This window comes from Erinaceus europaeus, chromosome 21 (assembly GCF_950295315.1).
Source record: "Erinaceus europaeus chromosome 21, mEriEur2.1, whole genome shotgun sequence".
Lineage (NCBI taxonomy): Eukaryota > Metazoa > Chordata > Mammalia > Eulipotyphla > Erinaceidae > Erinaceus > Erinaceus europaeus.
In genome coordinates, this window is record NC_080182.1 from 27,208,777 (window position 1) to 27,232,640 (window position 23,864).

The 23,864-nt window shown below is 48.7% G+C and overlaps 1 protein-coding gene across 1 annotated transcript; it reads left to right on the forward strand.

Moving 5' to 3' along the window:
• Positions 1–28: 28 nt before the first annotated feature.
• LSM3 (LSM3 homolog, U6 small nuclear RNA and mRNA degradation associated) lies at positions 29–20,390 on the forward strand. The gene is made up of 4 exons (XM_007517074.3): positions 29–142; positions 3,049–3,159; positions 6,515–6,610; positions 20,037–20,390. The coding sequence occupies exons 1-4, from the start codon at positions 122–124 to the stop codon at positions 20,115–20,117; spliced, it is 309 nt and encodes a 102-aa protein (XP_007517136.1). The 5' UTR covers positions 29–121; the 3' UTR covers positions 20,118–20,390.
• Positions 20,391–23,864: the final 3,474 nt, after the last annotated feature.

Genomic DNA, 23,864 nt, shown 5'->3' on the forward strand with positions numbered 1-23,864 from the left:
CCGACCAATGCGAGCTGCGGAAAGTCGTCTACTTCCGGCGCCGTGTGCGCCTGTGCTTCCCGGAAGCTGAGAAGGGCCAGCGAATTCTCGCGAGAGGCGGGAAAAGGCGCAGGTTTGAAACATGGCGGACGATGTGGACCAGGTGAGTGTTTGCTGCGGGCCGCTAGTCCGAGTGCTCTCCCCCTCACTCCGGGCCTGCTCGCTTGCGCAGCCGGGCTGCTCTCTGCAGACTCTCCAGGGCCCCCGCACAGCCCGCAGCCTCGCAAGCCCCAGGGCCACAACGCCCCAGCATCCCCGCACCCTCCCAGGACTCCCCTAGCACCCCGCACCCCCCCAGGGCCATAACGCCCCGAACCCCCCAGCACCCCCGCACCCTCCCAGGACTCCCGCAACCCCCCCCAGACCCCAGCACCCCCGCCCGGCGTTGCTCCGATCCGGCCTTCTTCCTGAAACTTCGTTCCTTGGCTGTCTTGCTTGCTCCAGCCACGAATTAATTCCTCTTTCTCCTGAACCCACTTTATCATAGAGGACTTCTCTCCACCTCCGTTAGGATGACAGTGTGCTTGTCACCCCATTGAGGTTTTGTTTCTTTACAGCCTGGCGTTTGCTCTTGTTAGATATAGACGTTACATCTATGCACAGGTGTGTGAGGAAGAGCAGGGCTTAGAGCAGTGCTGGCACATGCAGGTTTTACTAAGGGATGATTTGGGTGATTGGGACACCTCTTTGAAAAGGCGGTTATCAAAGGTATAAGGTGAAAAGAGTGGACAGTGGCCATCCTAGACTGAAGTTAAAGGAAGGGTAGTGTGGTCATGTATATATTCTTACAATGTCGTGATTTTTGCAAAAGGCTGTATTTCTCATATTTTAGGTAGACAAGCAGAGAGAGACCCACAGCCACTGAGCCTTCCTTCCACGCAGTGGGGACTCGAATCTGGGTCCTGTCCATGGCAGAGCAGCACACTGTCTAAATGAGTTATTTCACTGGCCTTGGAGATCGATCTCTCAAAACCAGAGCATTGCTCAACTTTAACTTACAGTGATGCTGGGGATTGAATTGGGAACCTCAGCCTTTAAGCTGTCTCCTCAGCCTCTCACGACTAAAATGAGCTGGAAAATGGGGACTGACTTAGGTCGTAACAAGCTCCTATTGAGGAGGACATCAGTAGGGGACCAGCTGAGGGTCAGGAGTTTGGGGTTTTTTTTTCCTCATGTAGACTTTTAGTTATTGTGCATCTATTCTGTAGTATTTTGTAATATTGTCATCATCTTCCATTAGCCTTGTGTACTCACTGGAACTCCTTGAATAATCTTCATCAACTTTCAGGGCTTCAACTACCCCCCCCTTTGATTTACAAAATTATAAAATGATATGGATGTAATTCCATATTGTACCCACCATTAGAGTTCTGTGTCCCCACCGCTCTCTAGTGGAAACTGCAGTAGTTCTCCCAAGGTCGCTGATACACATTGACTGACTACATATATCTATATCTAAATATATGTTTTGTCCATTTTTATTTATCTTTACCGTCCTGTATTCAGTTTCTTTCTTAGTCATACCTATATCACTATTTCCAGCGTCCTTCCTTTTCCCTCTTCTCAGATAAGTGAAACAGTGCCTGGCTTCCTCTGATGTTGTTCACATTATCTTTCCTCTTAGTGATGGTATAAAAACCCAGATTTCTGGTCTGGGTGGAATTGGGAGTCCAGAACCCTCTCTGGTTATCTTCCCCTAACATTTCTCCCCCTCTGGGAATATAGACCAAAACTCTTTATGGGTTGCTGAAGGCAGGAGTTCTGGCTTCTGTAATTACTTTTCTCCTGGATATGGGTGTTGGCAGGTGGATCCAGATCCCCAGCCTGTTTCTATCTTTCCCTAGTGGGGTAGGGCTGGGGGGGGGGGGGGGGTTCCAGGACGCATTGACGAGGTCGTTTTCCCAGGGAAGTCAGGATGGAATTGTAGCATCTGCAACTTGGAACCACGCTTTCCATAAGAATGAATGGTTCTCAAGCCATCCTAGCCCCAACCTTTCAGAAACCTGTGTTTCCAGTAGTTCTAACTATAATCAAGAGAAGCATTAGTAATTACTTTGAGCTTGCCCGCTAATGTATTTTTTAATACGTTAGCTTATCTTCACTAGATCTGTGACGTTAAGGTCATGGCATTCTCAGTTTGCAGATAAGGAGCTGATTGGAGCTCCAGTACCACAGTCAATTGGCGCTCAGTACTTATACAGATAAGGAACTGATTATGGATTTTAGTCTTTTTGAAAATATATATATATATATTTGGATAGAAGTTGAGAGGGAAGGGGGACATGGAGAGAGCAAGAGAGAGACCCCTGTAGCCCTGCTTCACCACTTGAGAAGTTTCTCCCCTGTAAGTGGGAACTGGGTCCTTGTGCCTGGTGACATGTGCTATACTATCTACTAGGTGTGCCACTGCTGGACCCCTGAGTCTCCAACTAAATGTCCAAGTCAATAATTGAAGGTGTATTGCCAGACTGGAGAGTCAGCGCTTTAAGCCAGAATTCCGCCCTGCATACTGAAGGTGTTCCTCTCAGTAGCCTGCCCTGTGCTGAGAACATAATCTCCCCTCAAACCTTCCTCCCTGCTTAGCATGTTAGCGTGTGTGCTTGGCATCAAGTGAATGTTTTCCAGATGGTTGAGTGATATTCAGGTAAGTCTGAGCATATCGGAGAGTGGCGCCCATGTCCTGAGACTGGCTCAAGGCAGGTTGGCTTTCCTGGTATGAGGAGCAGTCACCGTTGTGCTGTGTGATGGCTGTGTGGTGGTTTCAGCCCACCTTGAATAATCTTCATCCACTTTCAGGGCTTCAACTACCCACAGTATCCAGCACTTACTACGTGCCGGGTAGTGTTCTAAGCATTCACAGATGCCTTGTTTTCTTTGCCACACTATTAGGTAGGCACTGCCACCCTCACTTTATCAGCTAGAAGATTGGGGCATAGCGAGGTTAAGTGTCTGGCCTACAGTTGCAGTAGTCAGTGCCTCCTAATACACTAAGCTTGTCTCCTCCTTCAGCAACAAACGACCAACACAGTAGAGGAACCCCTGGATCTCATCAGGCTCAGCCTGGATGAGCGAATTTACGTGAAAATGAGAAATGACAGAGAGCTCCGGGGCCGGTTGCATGTAAGTAGATTCATTGGTCTGTTCACATTGGCCTGTGGCCGTATCCTCTGCCCCTCCCCATACGTCTTAAACTGTACAGATGTAACGCGTTTTGAACATAAGACAGAAAGTTACCCACGTTTTTGTAAGCTATATCTAACTATATCTAACTCAGCTTCAACATGTTTTCCCTTGATGGGAATGGTGTGTTTCTTAAGGAATGTTTTCTTTCAGCTGGGAAGATAGTCCAGCTGGCAAGTGAGGGGCTGAGGCTCCCTGTGTGATGCTGCATATGGTGGAGCAGCGCTCTGGCTTCACACTCTCTCTAATGTGAAATTAACAAAGCGATCTTTAATTTTAATAAAGGATAGTTTTCCCTTCTGTTTATTTGTAAGTAACGCTTTGACTCCTTTTTGTTGCCCTTGTGTTTTGTTGTTGTGGTTATTGTTGTTATTGACGTCTTTGTTGGATAGGACAGAGAGAAATGGAGAGAGGAGGGGGAGAGAAAGACAGACACCTGCAGACCTGCTTCACTGCTTGTGAAGCGACTCCCCTACAAGTGGGGAGCCAGGGGAGTAAGGTGGTAGCGCAGCGGGTTAAGTGCATGTGGCGCAAAGCACAAGGACTGGCGGAAGGATCCCAGTTTAAGCCCCCTGCTCCCCACCTGCAGGCGGTGAAGCAGGTCTGCAGGTGTCTGTCTTTCTTTCCCCCTTTCTGTCCTCCCCTTTCTCCATTTCTCTCTGTCCTATCCAACAACGACGACATCAATAACAACAATAATAACTACAACAACAATGAAAAACGAGGACAACAAAAGGGAAAATAAATATCAAAAAAATTTTTTAAAAAAACACAAGTGGGGAGCCAGGGCTCAAACCAGGATCCTTATGCCAGTCCTTGCACTTTGAGCCATGTGCCCTTAACCCATAAGTAACGCTTTTAAAAAACCAGACCCCTGCTCAGCTCTGACCTACAGTGGTGCAAGGGATTGAACCTGGGACATCAGAAGATCCGGCAGGAGAGTCTGAACCTGCATGACTATTACGCTGTTTCCCCTGCCCATCATTCCTTCTTACTTAAATGTTCTTGACAGTATCGCTAGATTAATAGCAACACAGAAATACACAGTGAAAGATGAAATCCCATAGGCTCTTGGTAACAGCTGTTAAAATGACAATTGCAGTCTTCTGGCTCTTACATAAACACATGTGCAACCATAGATGTGTTTCTGTACTTAAGCTTAACACCTGTTTCACCCTGGAAAGGTGTTGGCCTTTGTGGTGGCAGTACAGAAATCCAGATACACCATATGCAGATGCCCGTGACATGACCACGGAATGCGGCCTGTCTTCCACTTCCTGCACTGTAAGCGCTGCTGCAGTAGATAGCTCCTAAGACTTTTCTGGATGTTGAGTAATATATATATATAGTCTTCTCTGGAGAGTCGTCCCTGACTTTTTACACAGAGAGATACTATGGGTTTTGCCTCTTCTCAACGACATGCCACTTTTCAGAGTTTTTTATTATTGTTACTCTACCCTCAGGTTACCTACAGTGCTTCATGATCTGGATTCAGTCCCTGGCATTCCACCACATCACATGGCATCACATCTCATGACACACCAAAGCAATCCACTGCTTCTTTAGCTCATAGAACAATTTCTCAGAGCAGGAGAGAGAGCATAGTGGTTATGCAAGATTCTCATACCTGAGTCTACCAGGTTCGAGCCCATACACAACCATAAGCCAGAACTAAGCAGTGCTCTAGTTTAAAAAAAAAACAAAACATTTCTGTTTGTGTGTGTGTGTGTGTGTGTGTGTGTGTGTGTAGTTGTGAACAGATGAGGAACTAGCTCAGCCACTAGAGTGCAGGACTAGCATGTCTAAGACTCATCGTTGAGTCCAGGTTCTGCACATTGCAGAGTGTTGCTCTTAACCTCTCAGGGGTAAAACTCAGTATCTTAGAGAACATCAACTAAAATGGCCAGTGCTGGTCATCAGTTCCTGCCAGAGGCTGCTTTTCTGAGTGCTTTATATGTGAGGTCTCACTTGGTCCTTTCCGTAGCCCTGTGGCACTGGCCGTCCTCATTTCACAGTGCAGGGAACTCAGACCAGAGAGGTGGAGTCGACAGCTAGAGCTGACAACAGCCAGTTGGGACATCCAGGCTACAATCCCAGGCATGCTGCCCTCAGCCGGCTTTTCAGTGTTGTGGTTCCACCTTCCGTGAATCTCGAGAACTGTGGTGCCTGGAAAGAAAGCCAAAGACCTCTGCAGACAGTGGGCTTGAAGTCCGGCTCTTTCCCACATGGAGACTCCCTCGTTCTCTGCACTGGCCACCCCCTGCCAGCTGCTGGCTTTCTGATTCTGCTCTTGGTGGGCTGTGCCTAGCAGCTCCCCTTGTCACTCTCAGGCTCACTTTATCTTGCTGTGCCTCGCAAAGCATTTAGCACTTTGCAGAGTGAGCAGAAGTGGATTCTGAACAAGCCCTCAGGAGGCTCAGCTCCTAGTAAAATGTATGAACTTTGGAGCTTGGGCTTCTGGGCCACAACGTTTATTGATTGTCCAGGCACAGACCTAGTTAATTTGTAAATGGGCAAGGTGTTGCTTTGCCTAGTTGACCTGCTCTACTTTGTGGTATTTAAGACAGGAAGAATTTCCTTTACAGTTTTTGTTTTTGAAGTAACCTGAATTTATAAGCCTATGTCTTTGGTTTGTTTGTTTTGCTGTTGCTGTTTTATTTACCCAGAGCCCTGCTCAGCTTTGGCTTATGGTGGTGCTGGAGATCAAACCTGGGACCTTTGCGGCCTCAGATGTGAAAGTGTTTTGTTTTGTTTTGTTTTGTTTTTTGCATCACCCTATGCAGTCTCCCCAGCTCAACTGGGAGGGTTAACCACAGTGTCTGCTGGGCCATCATCTTAGCAAATAGGAAATGTTGATGAGATGTGAAGAAACAATGTTACTGGGAGTTAAGTGCAGGTGGCGCAAAGTGCAAGGACCAGCATGAGGATCCCAGTTCGAGCCCCCGGCTCCCCATCTGCTGGGGAGTCAGTCGCTTCACAGGCGGTGAAGCAGGTCTTCAGGTGTCTATCTTTTTCTCCCCCTCTGTTTTCCCCGCCTCTCTCCACTTCTCTCTGTCCTGTCCAACAATGGCGACATCAATAACAACAACAACAATAACTACAACACACAACAATAAACAAGGGCAACAAAAAGGGAATAAATAAGTATTTTTTTAAAAAGAAACAATGTTACTAACTGCAGAATAATCTTTATATGAATTAGCTTTGTGTGTTGTCTGTAAATGAGCCGTTTGCATCTGTAAGCCTTATTTCTTGCTTTTACTAAATCCCTTGGTTCCTCGCCTTCCCACTTCAGGCTTATGACCAGCATCTAAATATGATACTGGGCGATGTGGAAGAGACTGTGACGACTATAGAGATCGATGAAGAGACGTACGAAGAGATCTACAAAGTAAGCCGCCCAGTCGCCGCCACCTCCTGATGTCCTTTTTTTTTTTTTAAGATTGTGTTTATTCATGAAGAATGATGGGCAGAGAGAGAGAGGGGAGAGAAAGAACCAGATATCACTCTGGTACATGTGATGCCAGGGATAGAACTCTGGACCTCATGCTTGAGAGTCTCACACTTTATCCACTGCGCCACCTCCTGGACCATGGTGTTCTTTGTTCTAACACCCACAGTCTAACTTTTACTTAGGGAGAGCTTGCCTGCTCCCCCATATAGCAGATTAGGCAAAAGGCTCGGAACAGACAGGCCTGGTCCAAGGACTGACCTACTTCCATGAGGGTTACCAGGCATGGGGATTCACTTAGCAGACACGGACACAACTTCCTCGTTGGGAACCAGCAGTACTACCTACCACTCACTGTAGTATCACCACAACTTAGTGCAATGTGGCTTTTCTAGGCGCATCTTAAGTGCTGGTGCCTAGCTGCCTGGCCAGCCGAGTCTGGAGAGCACTACCTTTGATCTAGCGCAACTTCAGAGAAAACCTTGTGTTAGGAGCTCTAGTGGTGCATTGTGTTAGGAGTTCTAGTGGTGCACGGTACTTATACAGAAAACCTCGTGTTAAATGAGGAGGGTATTGTTATAAGGGGACTTGAGAAACGAGGTGTGAGGGACCTGGTGGTGGGGCAACTCACAGTGCGCAAGGACCAAGTTTCGAGCCCCCGGTCCCCACTTGCAGGAGGAAAAGCTTTGCAAGTGGTGAAGCAGGGCTGCAGGTGCATCTCTCTCTCTCTCTCTCTCTCTCCCCCTCCCTCCCTCCCTCCTCTCAATTTCTGGCTATCTCTATCCAATAAAAGAAACAAGGAAAGAGAAAGCACAAAGTAAAACTTGGCCTGGGTGGGATGGGTTGCAGCACAGCAAAGAGCTCTGTGGGGAGGGCGTGAAGAGGGCCCTGGGGGCCCAGTTCTACGGGAAGAAGAACTTGCGTTGGTGGTGGGTGACTCCTGTCATGGGAGGATAAGAGCTTAACCTGTGTGTCAGCGGCTGTCTTAGTGAGATTGTCTGGAAAATTACAAAGGAGGAAAGGAGATGCATTTGCTCACGCAGGTAACATTTTTGTAAGCTGTAGCTTTTTGTTTGTTTGTTTTTTTGCCTCCAGGGTTATTGCTGGGACCTGGTGCCTGCACTATGAACCCACTGCTCCTGGAGGCCATTTTTCCCATTTTATTGCCCTTGTTACTCTTGTTGTCATTATTGTTGTCATTGCTATTGTTGTTGGATAGGATAGAGAGAAATGGAGAGAGGAGGGGAGACGGGGGAAAAGAAAGACACCTGCAGACCTGCTTCAATGCTCATGAAGCAATCCCCTGGGGGGCTCAAACTAGGATCCTTGAGCTGGTCCTTGAACTTCGTACCGTGTGAGCTTAACCTGCTGCACTACCGCCCAACCCCCTTGCTGTAGCTTTTTTTAAGGTGGTATTCCATGAGAGGTATATTTTACATTTGCACAATCTCTTTAATGCCTCAACATCTAGATTTTCTCATCTTTTCATCTGTTTTACCTCTTGAAATATGATGTAGAAACTCCAATCTCATGGTCCAGGAGGTGGCACAGTGATATGATAAAGCTTTTGGACTCTCAAGCATGAGGTCCCGAGTTTGATCCCTAGCAGCACATGTGCCAGAGTGATGTTTGATTCTTTCTCTCTCCTCCTATCTTTCTCATAAATAAATACAATCTTTAAAAAAAAAATTTAAAAAACTCTGATCTCACACAGACAGTAGAGTGACTGTTTTCTTTTTAATTCAAACTCAGCAGATGGTAGGTTTTTTTTTTAGTTTTTATTAACAAAATGGAAATATTGACAAGACTGTAGAATTAAAGGGTACAGTTCCCACCCCCAGAACTCTATATCCAATCTCCTCCCTTGATAGCTTCCCTATTTTTTTTTTTTTTTTAAGAATAGCTTCCCTATTCTTTATCCCTCTGGGAGTATGGACCCAAGATCATATGGGTTGCAGAAGGTGGAAGGTCTGGCTTTTTTTTTTAAGATTTTATTTATTTATGCATGAAAAAGATTGGAGAGAGAGAGAGAACCAGAACCAGACATCACTCTGGTACATGTGCTGCCAGGGAATGAACTCAGGACCTCATGCGCTTGAAAGTCTAGTGCTTTAGCCACTGTGCCATCTCACGGACCAGAGGTCTGCCTTCTGTAATAGTGGGTTTTTTTTTTGCTTGCAGAGTGATACTTATTTGCCAGATCCAGCCAATTAGAGAACAAAATACATCACAGTGAGAATTCACTCTCTGAGTGACAGGCAAGTGTTTGGTTTTCCTCACTGGTGAGTGATTTTCCCTGTCATTCAGCTATCAAATCCATGCTGGACAGTCAGGCTGTGGCAGCCTCCTGACAGTAATCCATGCAAGAGCAGGATGTGACATGCCTGTATCGATAAGGGGCCTCTGGGAGCATGGACCCAGGGTCGTTGGGGGTTGCAGAAGGTAGAAGGTCTGGCTTCTGTAATTGCTTCCCCACTGAACATGGGCGTTGACTGGTCGGTCCATACTCCCAGTCTGCCTCTCTTTCCCTAGTAGGGTGGGTCTCTGGGGAAGCTGAGCTCCAGGACACATTGGTGGGGTCTTCAATCCAAGGAAGCCTGGCTAGCATCCTGATGACACCTGGAACCTGGTGACTGAAAAGAGAGTTAACATACAAAGCCAAACAAATTGTTGAGCAATCATGGACCCAAAGCTTGGAAAAGTGGAGAGGAAGTATTAGGGAGGTACTCACTGCAAACTCTAGTGTACTTCTGCTTTCTTACTTTGGTGCCATACTCCAAACTCAGTCAATTTCTGCTTTGCGTTTCTACTTCTTTTTTTTTTTTTTTACATGCATAACATTCCCCAGATTCCCATTTAACAATACAACCCCCACTATTTCATTCATCATTTTTCATGGACCTGTATTCTCCCCACCCACCCACCCACCCCAGAGTCTTTTACTTTGGTGTAATACTCCAATTCCATTTCAGGTTCGACTTGTGTTTTCTTTTCTAATCTTGTTTTTCAACTTCGGCCTGAGAGTGAGATCATCCCGTATTCATCCTTCTGTTTCTGACTTATTTCACTCAACATGATTTTTTCAAGGTCCATCCAAGATCGGCTGAAAACGGTGAAGTCACCATTTTTTACAGCTGAGTAATATTCCATTGTGTATATAGACCACAACTTGCTCAGCCACTCATCTGTTGTTGGACACCTGGGTTGCTTCCAGGTTTTGGCTATTACAAATTGTGCTGCCAAGAACATATGTGTACACAGATCTTTTTGGATCGATGTGTTGGGTTCCTTAGGATATATCCCCAGGAGGGGAATTGCAGGATCATAGGGTAGGTCCATTTCTAGCCTTCTGAGAGTTCTCCAGACTGTTCTCCACAGAGGTTGGACCAATTGACATTCCCACCAGCAGTGCAGGAGGGTTCCTTTGACCCCACACCCTCTCCAGCATTTGCTGCTGTTACCTTTTCTGATGTGTGACATTCTCACAGGAGTGAAGTGATATCTCATTGTTGTCTTGATTTGCATTTCTCTGACAATCAGAGACTTGGAGCCTTTTTTCATGTGTTTCTCGGCCTTTTGGATCTCTTCTGTGGTGAATATTCTGTCTCAAGTCCTCCCCCCATTTTTGGATGGGGTTATTTGTTGTCTTGTTGTTGAGTCTGGCAAGCTCTTTATAGATGTTGGTTATTAAACTCTTATCTGATGTATGGCATGTAAAGATCTTCTCCCATTCTGTGAGGGGTCTCTTGATTTGGGTAGTGGTTTCTTTTGCTGTGAAGAAGCTTTTTAATCTGATGTAGTCCCATAGGTTTATACTTGCCTTAGTCTTCCTTGTAATTGGATTTGTTTCATTAAAAATGTCTTTAAAATTTATGCGGAAAAAAGTTCTTCCAATATTTTCCTCTAAGTATCTGATAGTTTCTGGTCTAACATCCAAGTCCTTGATCCACTTGGAATTTACTTTTGTATTTGGTGAAATACAGTGGTTCAGTTTCATTCTTCTGCATGTTTCAACCCATTGTTTCCAACACCATTTGTTGAAGAGACTCTGCTTCCCCCATATAATAGTCTGGGCCCCTTTGTCAAAGATTAGATGTCCATACGTGTGGGGCCTCATTTCTGGGCTCTCAATTCTATTCCACTGGTCAGTGTGTCTGTTCATGTTCCAGTACCAAGCAGTTTTGATGACAACAGCCCTATAATACAATTTGAGATCTGGGAGTGTGATGCCTCCAGTTCTGTTCTTTTTTCTCAAGATGGTTTTGGCAATTCTAGGTCTTTTCTGGTTCCAGATAAACATTTGTAGCATTTGTTCTATTCTCTTGAAAACTGTGGTTGGGATCTTGATGGAGATAGCATTAAATTTTAGGGGGTCGGGCGGTAGGCACAGTGGGTTAAGTGCACGTGGCGCAAAGCTCAAGGACCAGCAAAGGATCCTGGTTCCCCACCTGCAGGGGAGTCACTTCACAGGCAGTGAAGCAGGTCTGCAGGTGTCTGTCTTTCTCTCCCCCTCTCTGTCTTCCCCTCCTCTCTCCATTTCTCTGTCCTATCCAACAACGACAACATCAATAACAACAACAGTAATTAACAACAAGGGCAACAAAAGGGAAAATAAATAATTTAAAAAATTGTAGATGGCTCTGGGTAGTATATTCATTTTGATTATGTTAATTCTTCCAACCCATGAACATGGGATATCTTTCCACTTCTTTGTGTCTTTTTCCATTTCCTTGAGTAGTGACTCATAATTTTCAGTATACAAGTCTTTCCCTTCTTTGGTTAGGTTTATTCCTAGATATTTTATTGTTTTTGTTGCTATAGTAAAAGGAATTGATTTCTGGATTTCAACTTCTTTTTTTTTTTAATATTTATTTTATTTATTCCCTTTTGTTGCCCTTGTTTTATTGTTGTAGTTATTATTGTTGTTGTCATCGTTGTTGGATAGGACAGAGAGAAACGGAGAGAGGAGGGGAAGACAGAGGGGGAGAGAAAGATAGACACCTGCAGACCTGCTTCACCACCTGTGAAGCGACTCCCCTGCAGGTGGGGAGCCGGGGGTTCGAACCGGGATCCTTATGCCGGTCCTTGTGCTTTGCGCCACCTGCGCTTAACCCGCTGCGCTACAGCCCGACTCCCTCAACTTCTTCTAACTTAGTGTTTGCATATAAAAATGCCACTGACTTTTGAATGTTCATTTTGTAGCCTGACACCTTACTTATTGCCTGATGATTTCTTGCTGGATTCCTTGGGTTTTTCTATGTATACTATCATGTCATCTGCAAATAGGGAGAGTTTGCCTTCTTCTCTTCTGATATGTCTGCCTTTAATTCCTTGCTCCTGCCTGATTGCTATGGCAAGAACTTCCAACACTATGTTGAATAGTAATGGTGATAGTGGGCAGCCCTGTCTAGTACCTGATCTGAGTGGAAATGCTTCCAGTTTTTCACCATTGAGTATGATGTTGGCTGTAGGTTTGCTATATATAGACTCCACTATCTTGAGGAATTTTCCATCTATTCCCATTTTTTGTAGTGTTTTGATCATAAAGGGATGTTGTATTTTGTCAAAGGCTTTCTCTGCATCTATTGATATGACCATGTGATTTTTGGTCTTGGTTTTGTTGATGTGCTAGATCACATTGATTGATTTACATATGTTAAACCAACCTTGCATGCCTGGGATAAACCCCACTTAGTCATGATGAAGAGACAAAGCAGGGTGGGGCAGAGATAATCCAGTGGTTATGCAAAGAGACTCTCACAGCCCCACTGCTAGGCCACAGAGGTATAGAGCTTCTCCTGAGTTTCCTGGCTAGTTCTCTGTCCCCTGGTGTCAGCACAGGGCCTTCCCCCTGCTGCTCCAGATTCTGAGGGCAGTAGCAATGGAGACTCACAGTTGTATTTGGTGAGTCTCAGGGGAGTCCTCTCCTCCCTTCAGTCTTTTTGTTGGTGAAACAGACAAGAGGTGGTGTCTCAACTGGTAAACTGCCGGACTGTTACTAGCCACTTAATCTCTCCCTAGGCTCCTCTCTGTCCACGAGCCACACGTGTTTGCACTCACCGGTGATTTGGTGGGTTCCTGAAGTCACTCCAGTGCTGTCTTGTTGCGGTCCCAGGTGCTCTCCTTTGGTGTTCCTAGTGACCTGGGAGAGGAGGAGTAACAGCTGCTGCTGCTCCGTAGCCCCGCCTCTGGAAGTCTCTTTCCCTCTCTCATCTCTCCCTTCCCCCTTTTATTTTAATTATCTTTATTTGATAGAGACAGAAATTGAGAGGAAGGGGGAATATAGAAAGGAAGAGAGATAGACACCTGCAGCACTGCTTCACCACTCATGAAGCTTTCCTTCTATAGGTGGGGTCTGGGGGCTCAAACCTAGGTCCTTGCACATTGTAACAAATATTCTCAACCAGGTGTGCCACCACCCAGCCCCTCTCCCCCTTGCCTCTCAATTTCTCTGTCTCTATCCAATAATAATCTTTTTTGTTTGTTTTTTAAGATTTTATTTATTCATGAGAATTTATAGGAGAGAGAGAAAGAACCAGACATCACTCTGGTACATGTGCTGCCGGGGATTGAACTCGGGACCTCATGCTTGAGAGCCTAAAGCCTTACCCACTGTGCCACCTCCCGGACCACTCTTTTTTTTCTGCCTCCAGGGTTACTGCTAGGGCTCAGTGCCTGCACTATGAATCCACTGCTCCTGAAAGCCATTTTTTCCCCATTTTGTTGACCTTTTTTGTTACTATTATTGTTTTTGCCATTGCTGTTGTTGGATAGGACAGAGATAAATCAAGAGAGGAAAGATGGGGAGAGAACGCTTGCGAAGTGTCCCGCATGCAGGTGAGGAGCCAGTGACTTGAACTAGGACCCTTACACTAGTCCTTGTGCTTTGTTCCATGTGTGCTTAACCCACTGCAATACCACCAGCCCTCAAAAGTTTTTTTTTTTCCCCTCCAGGGTTATCACTGGGGCTTGGTGCGTACACCACGAATCCACTGCTCCTGGAGGCCATTTTTCCTATTTTGTTGCCCTTGTTGTGGTTGTTATTGTTATTGTTGTTACAGCTATTGTTGTTGGATAGGACAGAGAGAAATTGAGAGAGGATGGGAAGACTGAGAGAGAGAGACACCTGAAGACGTGCTTCACCGCTTGTGAAGTGACCCCCCCCCCACAGGTGGGGTGTTGGAGGCTTGAACCAGCATCCTTGCGCCAATCCTTGCACTTTGCACCATGTACACTTAACCCGCTGTACTACCGTCCAGCCCCCCTCCCCCAAGTATTTATAAAATAAAATGCTGAGAGTCATGAAATCACTTCTTCCAGCTGTGGAGATGTCGCTGAGGTTGGGAGGAAAGCCTTTCTGTTGGCGGCAGGCACGTAGGTGTTGGAAGGCCTCTCTTAGTTGGGATTCTTCTTTATCCTGACTTTCCTCCTCTCTCCAGCCACTGCTGACTCCTTGCTCCTGTATAAGGTCCTTTTTCCCTTTGTCTGCATGTGTTTCCTCTCAGATGGCAGGCTACGGCATCAAACCGCATCAGCACTGGAGGTCTTTGCAGATGCAACTGCAGAGCCAGCTCCTAGCTGGATATGTTCACTGGCGGCCGCAGGCTGCTACTGAGATGACGGGCGCCTCACTGTGCTGATGGTGGCTGTCAGTCAGTCAGTGTCTCCTCCTTGGGAGTGTTTTCACCCAGCTGGTAGTCACCAAAGGAGACTGCTCTCAATTGCAGTTTTTCATTTAGGATTTTTCAGTTTAGACTGTGGTGTTTCTCCCTTTAAATCAGACATCAGTGGCTGATTATTGAGTCTTCGTGTTTGTGTGTTGTCTTTAGGTTTTTTCTCACTAGACCCTTGATCAGGCGTTCCCCTCCTCACACCCACCTTGGTTCCATACACAGCTGGCTGCAGACATGACTGTCCTGGAACTCTCTCTTGTCCAGGCTGGTCTCCGGCCTTTGGTGGCACTCCCTCCTGCCTCTGCCAGTCCCCACACTGTTGACGACTGCCCACCCAAGGCAGTCCTCCCTCAGCTTCCCTCTAACACCTTCTTTTTCAGGAGCCAGCTCGACCTAAACTCTTCTGTGGCACTTTCTCTGACTGCCTCACCTTCTCTGGCTGTAGTTAAAGAAAAAAGCCGTCTGGGGAGTCAGGCAGTAGCGCAGCAGGTTAAGTGCACATGCGAAGCGCAAGGACTGGCGTGAGAATCCCGGTTTGAGCCCCCGGCTCCCCACCTGCAGGGGAGTCACTTCACAGGCGGTGAAGCAGGTCTGCAGGTGTCTATCTTTCTCTCCCCCTCTCTGTCTTCCCCTCCTCTCTTCATTTCTCTCTGTCCTATCCAACAACAATGAAATCAACAATAATAATAACTACTACAACAATTAAAACAACAGCAACAAAAAGGAAATAAATATTTAAAAAGAAAAGAAAAAAGTGGTCTGTAGAGTGTAGTCGTTTGTCCTCATGAACACCAGTGACTAGAAGCCACTGCCCCCTCCCCCCACAAGAAAGTATTCTTAGTGTGCACTGCCACTCAGATACCCGGTGTGTTTGCTGCTGATGTTTGTTTTCACACCATTGTGGAAGACTTAAGGAAACTTGGTTCAAACGCTCCCTAGTCTAACTATTGTACTTTTTTAAAAAAAAATTTTTTAATTTATTCCCTTTTTTGTTGTCCTTGTTTTTTATTGTTGTAGTTATTGATGTCGTTGTTGTTGGATAGGACAGAGAGAAATGGGGGGGAGATAGACACCTGCAGACCTGCATCACCGCTTGTTTTAGTATTTATTTATTTTCCCTTTTGTTGTCCTTGTTTTTATTGTTGTAGTAGTTATTATTATAATTATTACTGATACCATCATTGTTGGTTAGGACAGAGAGAAATGGAGAGAGGAGAGAAAGACACCTGCAGACCTGCTTCACCACCTGTGAAGAGACTCCCCTGCAAGGAGGAGCTGGGCCTTGAACCGGGATCCTTACACCAGTCCTTCTGCTTTGCGCCCACTGCGCTACCACCCGACTCCCCCTGCATCACCACTTGTGAAGTGATTCCCCTTCAGGTGGGAAGCCGGGGACTCGAACCGGGATCCTTACGCCAGTCCTTGTGCTTTGCGCCACCTGCATTTAACCCACTGTCTTACCACCCGACTCCCAGTAGTGTACATTTTATCTTAACAACACCTTATTGTTTATTGCTATGTAACAGATTCTCCCCAAACATAGCAGCTTCAAAGCCCACCGACTACAAGCTCATTGTTTCTGTGGGCAGGTCTTCAGGCCAGCCAGGTGAGTCCTCTGCTCCAGCGTGGCACAGGGGCAGGCTCAGCTGAAGCCTGAGCTGGGGAAGTGTCTGCTTGCAGGCTCACCAGGGGTTTGGTCCACACACATAAGACACAGCACTGAGGTTGTTGGCAGGACTCCATTCCCTGGGGGCTGTTGGACCAAAAGCCGCAAAGGAAGCGCCAGAAAGATGGGAATCTCAGTCTTATGTAACCTGACTGTGGCATCCAATCCCTCCACAGCTGGAGGCCAGGCCCAGTTCCACCCACAGCCAGGGAGGGTAGCACAGGTCTGAATGCCAGGATTAGTGAGGGCTCTCACAAAAGCAGCTTGCTGGGAAAACGCTGACAGATTGGTTCCAGCTCATGGGTCTCTGCAAAGTCATAGCTGAATTAGGGTGGAGGTGGTGGATTCCATGAAGTGGTTTGGAATAGGGCCGCCCAGTGAGGGGGTTCAGCAAAATGCCTGACCCTTCATTAAACAGCATCTTTTACAGCCTGACAGCAGCCAACACTAAATGCTGCTTCACAGCTGCAGATGACAGGCATGCAGCTGTTTCTCTGAGGCTTTGGTTCTCAGAGGATCACTGGCATTGGCATCTCCCTTGAGCTTCTTAAACATGTGGACTTGTGGGGGCCAGGCGGTATAGCAGCGGGTTAAGCACACATAGTACAAAGCACAAGGACCAGTGTGAGGGTCCTGGCTCGAGCCCTCAGCTCCCCACCTGCAGGGGAGTCGCTTCACAAGTAGTCATGCAGGTCTGCAGGTGCCTATATTTCTTTCCCCCTCTCTGTCTTCCCTCCTCTCTCAATTTCTCTCTGTCCTATCCAACAACAGCAGCAGTAATAACAACAATAAAGGCAACAAAATGAGAAAAAATGGCCCCCAGGAGCAGTAGAGTCATAGTGCAGGCCCCAAGCCCCAGTGATAACCGTGGAGGCAGCGCAAAAAAGATTGTGGATTTGTAGACAGGCACCTGCATCTGGGCACCTGGGGCTTGAGCACCAGTCCTTGCACTGTTGCTTTCTGGAGTTCCACCTGCATGAGCATTCTGTCTTTCACTAGTAGAATCCACTCTGGAGGAGCCCGCATCTTGTGTGGCGACATCCTTTAGCCCAGCGTGGGCCCTGGCAGTGTACCTGCCGTGGGAGCCCAGGGCTTCCTGAATCTGGTCTGTCTGCTCACTCATCTGTGACTCAGTAATCTCAAAAGTTCTCACCTAGGTATTTATAGGGACTTCTAAATTCCTTGTCTGTTCTTTAGCTTCAGTTTACCTTGCTACCTTGCCAGTTTCTCTGGTTAGCTGGAAGGGCCAGGACACACCCTTCATCTGAACTTTGCTTCAGGGCTGAGTTTGTTTTTCTTGGCTTTGTCCTCACACCTTTTCATGTATTTTTGTAGCCTACAGTTTGAAGTCTAAATAAACAATTGACTTTGCTACCTCTGATGGGCTGGCTGCTGGGCCTCACCTGAGCTCTTTGTGCAGCTCTCTGCTGACGGCCAGTTTAGCACAGCGCCTGCAGTAACATTGGCTTTGTTCCCCCTGACCCTCCAGGTTCCGGTAGCCCTCAGGCTACTTACACTGTAGGCGGTAATCCTACCTGTTTTGCCAAGATAAGATTTCAGACATTCTGCTTCCTGCTTCAGGCTTGAGCCTGGCCTGTGAGCTACGCCTGTTCTCCATGTGAATGCCGCACACATGGTCTGGCTTGGCACACGGCCGCTTACTTCACCTCACACCCACCCAGAAGGCCCAAGGTGTCATGGAGAGGGACTCAGAACTGCTCCCATAAACAAGTCTATTCAGCACCAACAGGAGTTGCCACTCAGGACAGAGTGTAGCAGGCATGTTTGCTGAGAGCCTGGGCGAGGGAAGATGGGAGAGCTTAGTCAGAACCTGTTTTAAAAAAACAATCAAAACCAACTCAGCCATACAAATAAAGCCCAGCTTGTCCCATGTTGTAAGAGCAGTCTGATTGGGGACACCTCTGTGCCTCTGGAACCACAGCCATGAAGAGCTTCATGAGACAGTTTTTTCCCAGCAAGATGCACCTTTAATATCTGGGTCGCAGCTGGACTGTGGGAAGAGCCCCCATGGGGCAGGGACCCTGATGCTGGGGGCGTGAGGGAGAGAAAGTCACCACAGCCCTAAGCTTTTAGGTGCACAGGAGCCAGGCTCTACAGGCAGCGTTTGATTACTTCCTTGTCAGCTAAGAGAATTTGCAGGCCAGCAGCACAGCTCAGTAAGGTAATTGCTTATTCTGTCATGAACACAGCCCACCTTCAAGCCTGGCCTCTCACTGCTGTGACATCAGTTAATAATTAAGTCACAGGAGTCGGGCGGTAGCGCAGCGGGTTAAGCACATGTAGTGCAAAGCAAGGACCAGGTAAGGATCCCAGTTCGAGCCCCCGGCTCCCCACCTGCAGGGGAGTCACTTCACAAGCGGTGAAGCAGGTCTGCAGGTGTCTGTCTTTCTCTCCCCTCTGTCTTCCCCTCCTCTCTCCATTTCTCTCTGTCCTATCCAACAACAACAATAGTAACTACAACAATAAAACAAGGACAACAAAAGGGAATAAATAAAAAAAATTATTGAAAAAAACAATAATAATTAAGGGGCTAGCTGAACACAGTATTTATTGCAAGGCAGCCAGAGAACTTGGCGGTGGGAGTGCCACCCCTACAGGGTAATGCGGACAGGATTGTCATCCCAGCTGAGATCCTCCCCCATCAAGAACTTGATGAGAGTCCGTCTCTGGCCCAGGCAGTAGCCTACCACATAAACTGTCTTGATAGAAAAGAGTGATCGATCTCCACACTAGGTAACTGGTTTGTGTAAGGCATAGAGAAGTGGCTTCATCGGTAACCCCCAGAGGGCCTCGTCCTGTGGATGTAAGTACTCATGTCCCCAGTATCCAGCACTCAGTCCTTCCCCTGGGCAGCAGCCCACCCTGCCATACTGGACACAGCTCTAGGGGCTTGGTCTGTGCCCGGACTGTTTGCAGACTGGAGCTTCAGGCTGTGGGATCTTTCTGTCCATTTCTGTCTGTCTGAAAAATCAGCCTGGAGTGGGGAAGCCCCATTGACAACAGTTACAAAACAAAAAAAGAACCAGCCACTGTGAGGATGAACAGCGAGTTCTCTTGTTGGGTGAGCTGCTTGTGGCAGTGCAGCCCTGAGTTCTGCCTCCGTGCTCCTGGCTTGCAGACAAGCCCCTTGTGTGTGCTTAATACAGTAGCAGTGGCTGTCTGGGTGATTCATTCCTTTTCCTCTGGATATTTCTGGACTTCCAACAAAACCAAGCAAAAAGTTTATAATCTGAGGAAGGAGGAAGATCCTTGGCAAGCGTCCAGTGGTCGAGGGATAAGTTTCCGTTTTCTGTAAATCACGTGTTTACAGGAAACGGAGTCTCGGCGCTTGTCAGCCCCTAAGTCTTGTTTTCTTGGCGCACACAGGCATGAGGTTGTCGTTTTATAGCCTCTGGATGCTGCTCAAGAGCCCAGCACTTTCCCACTGCCCACCTCCTGGTTGGCTAGCTTCATTTACTCGAGAGAGACCCCTGCCCCAAGCCTGCATAGAACCTGCTGTGGTGCTGGGGGACCCCCCCCCCCATGGCAGGGTGTGCCCCATACCCAGTGGGCTCACTCCGCACACTCCTCCAGTTGTTTTAGGTGGACAGCCTTTCACGGAAGTCAGCACAGTCCAAATACTCGGACATCCAGTCTTGTGTCTTCCGGGTTGTCCATTTCCAGACCCACTCGGGCATTTGGCAGGTTTATGGGTGGATCATTCCGTCCTCTGAGGTTAAGACCCAGTTCTGTATCTCCAGTCACAGGGAGGATGAACGTTGAGAGAGGGCTCGCCTGTGACGCACACGTGTGCGCCTGCCGCTAGCTGTGTGCAGGAAGGGAAGGGCGCACTTGGATAAACAGCCCTTCTCTAAGCAATTAGTAGATTGATTCTTTGTGCTGAAAAGGAGAGTGACCAGCTTTTTAAAGTCAGTCTGTTCTCATGAAGTCCCACGTTTGTTTTTCTTACCAAACTTCTCTTACAGACTGTGATGTGCATGTGAGTGAATGTTCTCTTGTCTCCTAGTCAACAAAGCGGAATATTCCGATGCTCTTTGTCCGAGGAGATGGGGTCGTGCTGGTCGCCCCTCCTTTGAGAGTCGGCTGAAGCTGGGAATCCCTCCTGTGTGGAACCGGGAGACGGCAGGCTGCCGCGTCCTCAGATGGAGAAGACTCAGGAGAGGAGGCTTTGCAGAGGCTGCTCTACTCCTGAAGTCCTTTCACTCACAGATGACGGCTGCTTCAACCAGCCTCTGCGTTGTTTGTTTGTTTGTTTTCTCCAGCCCTTCTAGCAGATGTAGTCACCAAGAAATGGATGTTCTCGGGAGCTAATTTGTTTTCTTTAAATAAAATGTTTCCTCTTAATTTTTTTTTTTCTAAATCTAGTCTCCAGTCTGGTGACCGCTTTAAGATACCTGTCTCCTTCACACTGGTAGGTAGTATGCTGTGCCTCGGGCAGCATGTTGAATTCTGGGAACCAAAGGTTAGGTACCTTCTTAGTGGATAGAGACAGACATCTAGAGGGGGAATATAGAGAGGGAAGGAGACAGACACCTGCACACCTGCTTGACCGCTCGCCAAGTTTCCTCCCTGCAGGTGGGGCCCAGGGGCTTGAACCCAGATTCTTGCACACTGATGTGTGCACTTTGAGACCGGGTGCACCTCCACCCAGCCCCTGGGAACAGTTCTGTCAGTAAGCTTCGTTGTCTTGAATCTTGTAGGGAGACCTTGATGACTTAAGGTCAGACAGATGGTGCGCTACAGAGCGCGCAGAGGGCCCCGGTGTGGGCCACTGGGTGGGTTCCCTGTGTGACTGGGACCCAGCCACCACAGTGGAGGCTGGGCTGTCATGTCTGCGCTCAGTTCTAGGCCAGCTTGTTTGTTTTAGGGCTTCTGGGAGGGGAGTCGCTTCACAGGCGGTGAAGCAGATCTGCAGGTGTCTTTCACTCCCTTTCTCTGTCTTCCCCTCCTCTCTCCATTTCTCTCTGTCCTATCCAACGACGACAACATCAGTAATAACTACAATAAAACAAGGGCAACAAAAGGGAATAAGTAAATATTTTTTTTAAAAAAGGTGTGTGTGTGTGTGAAGTTCAGAGAAGCCCTCCTGGCAGGGTGCACCTTCCCTGGGTTCCAGCCCCGAAGCCCAGGGCACACCTCTGTCTCTCACAGAAAGTGAAGGAGAGCTGGGGCAGGGCGAGCTCCTCCACGGTCACTTCCCAGTGCTCCTCAAAGCCAAAGCCGGGGACTCTGCACTGTGGTCTCGAAGGCTGCACACTGTGCGGCTGGCCATCTCCCACTGCAAGGTCACCGTTCTGAAAGGTCAAGGGTCCAGCCTGTGAGTTCTCAGCATGCGTGATGCCCGAGTGGTGCTCAGCCATGTGTCAGGCAGATGCTTCTGGTCAGCGCTGTGGAACAAGCCTCATTTTCTTTTTGTTTATTTAATCAGAGAGGAACAAATCCAACAGAGCTCTGGTGGATGGTGGTCCTGGGGATTGAACCTGAGGCCTCAGGGCCTCAGGCAGGACTGTATAACCACTGTGCTGTTTCCCCGGCCTTATTTTCATTTATTGTACCTGCCCTGCCAGTGAATGAGGAAGGAAAAACAGATGTGTACATGGGGTTCCTGAATAGACAAGGCAGTTTTCCTCCTCCTTCCCCCTCTTCCTTTCTCCCTCTCCCGCCTCCTCATCCTCTTTCCCTTTCTCTCCCTCCCTCTTCCCCCTCTTCTCTCCCTCCTCCTCCCCCCTCTCCCTCTATTCCTCTCCTTTCCTCCTACTCCCTCCCTCCCTCTTCCCCCTCTTCCTCTCCCTCCTCCCCCTCTCCCTCCCTCCTTTCTCCCTCTTGCCCCACTTCCTCCCTCTCTCCCTCCTCCCTCCCCCCTCCCTCCCTTCTCTCTCTCTCTCTCTCTCTCTCACACACACACACACACACACACACCTCCTTGGGCCTCAGTGCTGCCAGGAACAGTCCTAATTAGAGCAGCCTGTTCGCTGCAGAAATGAGGCCTCTGTTCTGGGGGCACATGGCCAGTCCTCTGGGTCCCCCCTCTGTAGAACCGAGTGCTGCTGCACAATAGTCTGCACCTGGTGTATTTAGTTCTCGTCTGCTGGAGGTTGCAGCCATGTGTCGGCGGGCTGAGACCCTCCTGTGCCAGCCTGTGGGCGGGTGCCCAGCAGACCCTGGGGGGAGGCAAGTGGGTGCTGGGCCACCAGCCACGTGGCCACTGCAGCACCAGCTGTTGAGCCGACTGCTGTCTGCGGCATCCCAGCTCTCCCAGTCACGCTTCACTTGAGAGCGGATGGCCGCGTCCAATTCCTGGACACCTACTCCCTCTCTGGCTCGGTCTCTCCTGCTCCCTCTCTTCCCTCTCAGAACTGATGGATCCTGCACAGACACCAGACTGCATGGGGTTAAAGTCCCGGGAAGCAGCAGGTGGTAAGGTCTGCCCTTCAGCCTTTGACAGGAGGAGATGTGTGCACACAGGCAGTCTGAGCTGTGTCCTCCGTACCACAACTTCTGACCATCCAGAAAACTGGAATCTGATGGTTCCCGTCTCACAGGAGTTGAGCCCCTTCCCTCCTAGCTTCAGAGGGAAAGGGCTGAGCATTAGCCACCGGACCCCGGCTAACCCAGTCCCTGACCCGGCGGGCTGTGAGGACCCTGAGCTCCAGACCACCACCACCACAGGGCGAGGTACCTGGTCTGCAGAAGCATTATGATAGTGTCCCCACCCCCACTCCCTACTCAGGTGCCCACACAGGGCGGCTGAGGTCACTGGTCTGCAGACTGACCACAGCTCAGGGAGCCTCTTCAGGCCCATAGGGAGTCCAGTCTTGGAGGTGATTATGCTTAGCGAAATGAGGCGAAAGCCGACCAACCGCGGGTTTCACTGCTGTGGAATCTGGAGGATCCCAGGAAGAAGAAAAACAAAAACAGTCTGGAGGCTTGTGGGAGCTGTGTGGTAACCACTGGGCGGGTGGGGGCGGCTGCTGTGGAGCTACACCCTGTAACCCACAGCACGAAGCCTGCTGTGAATCAAATAGAGATTTCACAAGGGAAAAAGGAAAACCTTACAAATCACTGTTTCCTACAAATATATGTGGACGAGCAAACTGTAGGGCCACACATTCAAGTCCCCCCTTCTCCCTCTCCCACTCTCTGCTCCCCCCACCCCACCTCACCCCCAGTAAGATAGAGAATGACCCACAGTGTCTGGTGCCATGTCTAGGTGACGCATGTGGTGTCTGGCCATGTCATTTGCCATCTTGGGCTGCACATGGGCTGTGTCTGTGTCTTCCGGCACCACCTTTCTTCAGGGCACTTGGAGTTTCCCTTCCTTTTTCTCCTTCAGGGAGAGACAGGCCACAGCACCAAAGCACCCTTCAGAATGAGGGGCCTGGCTTGAACTTGAGTCACACATGGCGGGCCAGGGAGCTATTTCTCAGGCCACACACTTCCCCAGGGAGCTGTGCCGGTGTTGCCACACACTCGTCACCCCACGATTTTGCCCCCTGCCATCCTGTCCCTGTAGCCCGCCAGCTGGGACGGCAGCCCACGCCAAGCCCAGATTCCTGCCCAGCTCACGTGGGACTCGGCCGGAGCCGTGAGGAGGCCAGGCCCAGCCCTCATTCCTTCTGGAGCCCTAGCCCCAGAGGGAGCGTGTAGATTCCCATTTCTTGGCCACGTGCAGGCGCCTCCTGGGCGTGGGCATACATCCCCTGTGGTCATGCCTTTGGTTACCCCCGAAGAATGTGCCCTGGCGCCTCCAGCCCGCCATGCGTGGGGCCGAGACACTGGCCCGTGGCCACCTGGGTGGGCTGAACACTGGCCTTGGGGGTGGGGGAGCAGGTGA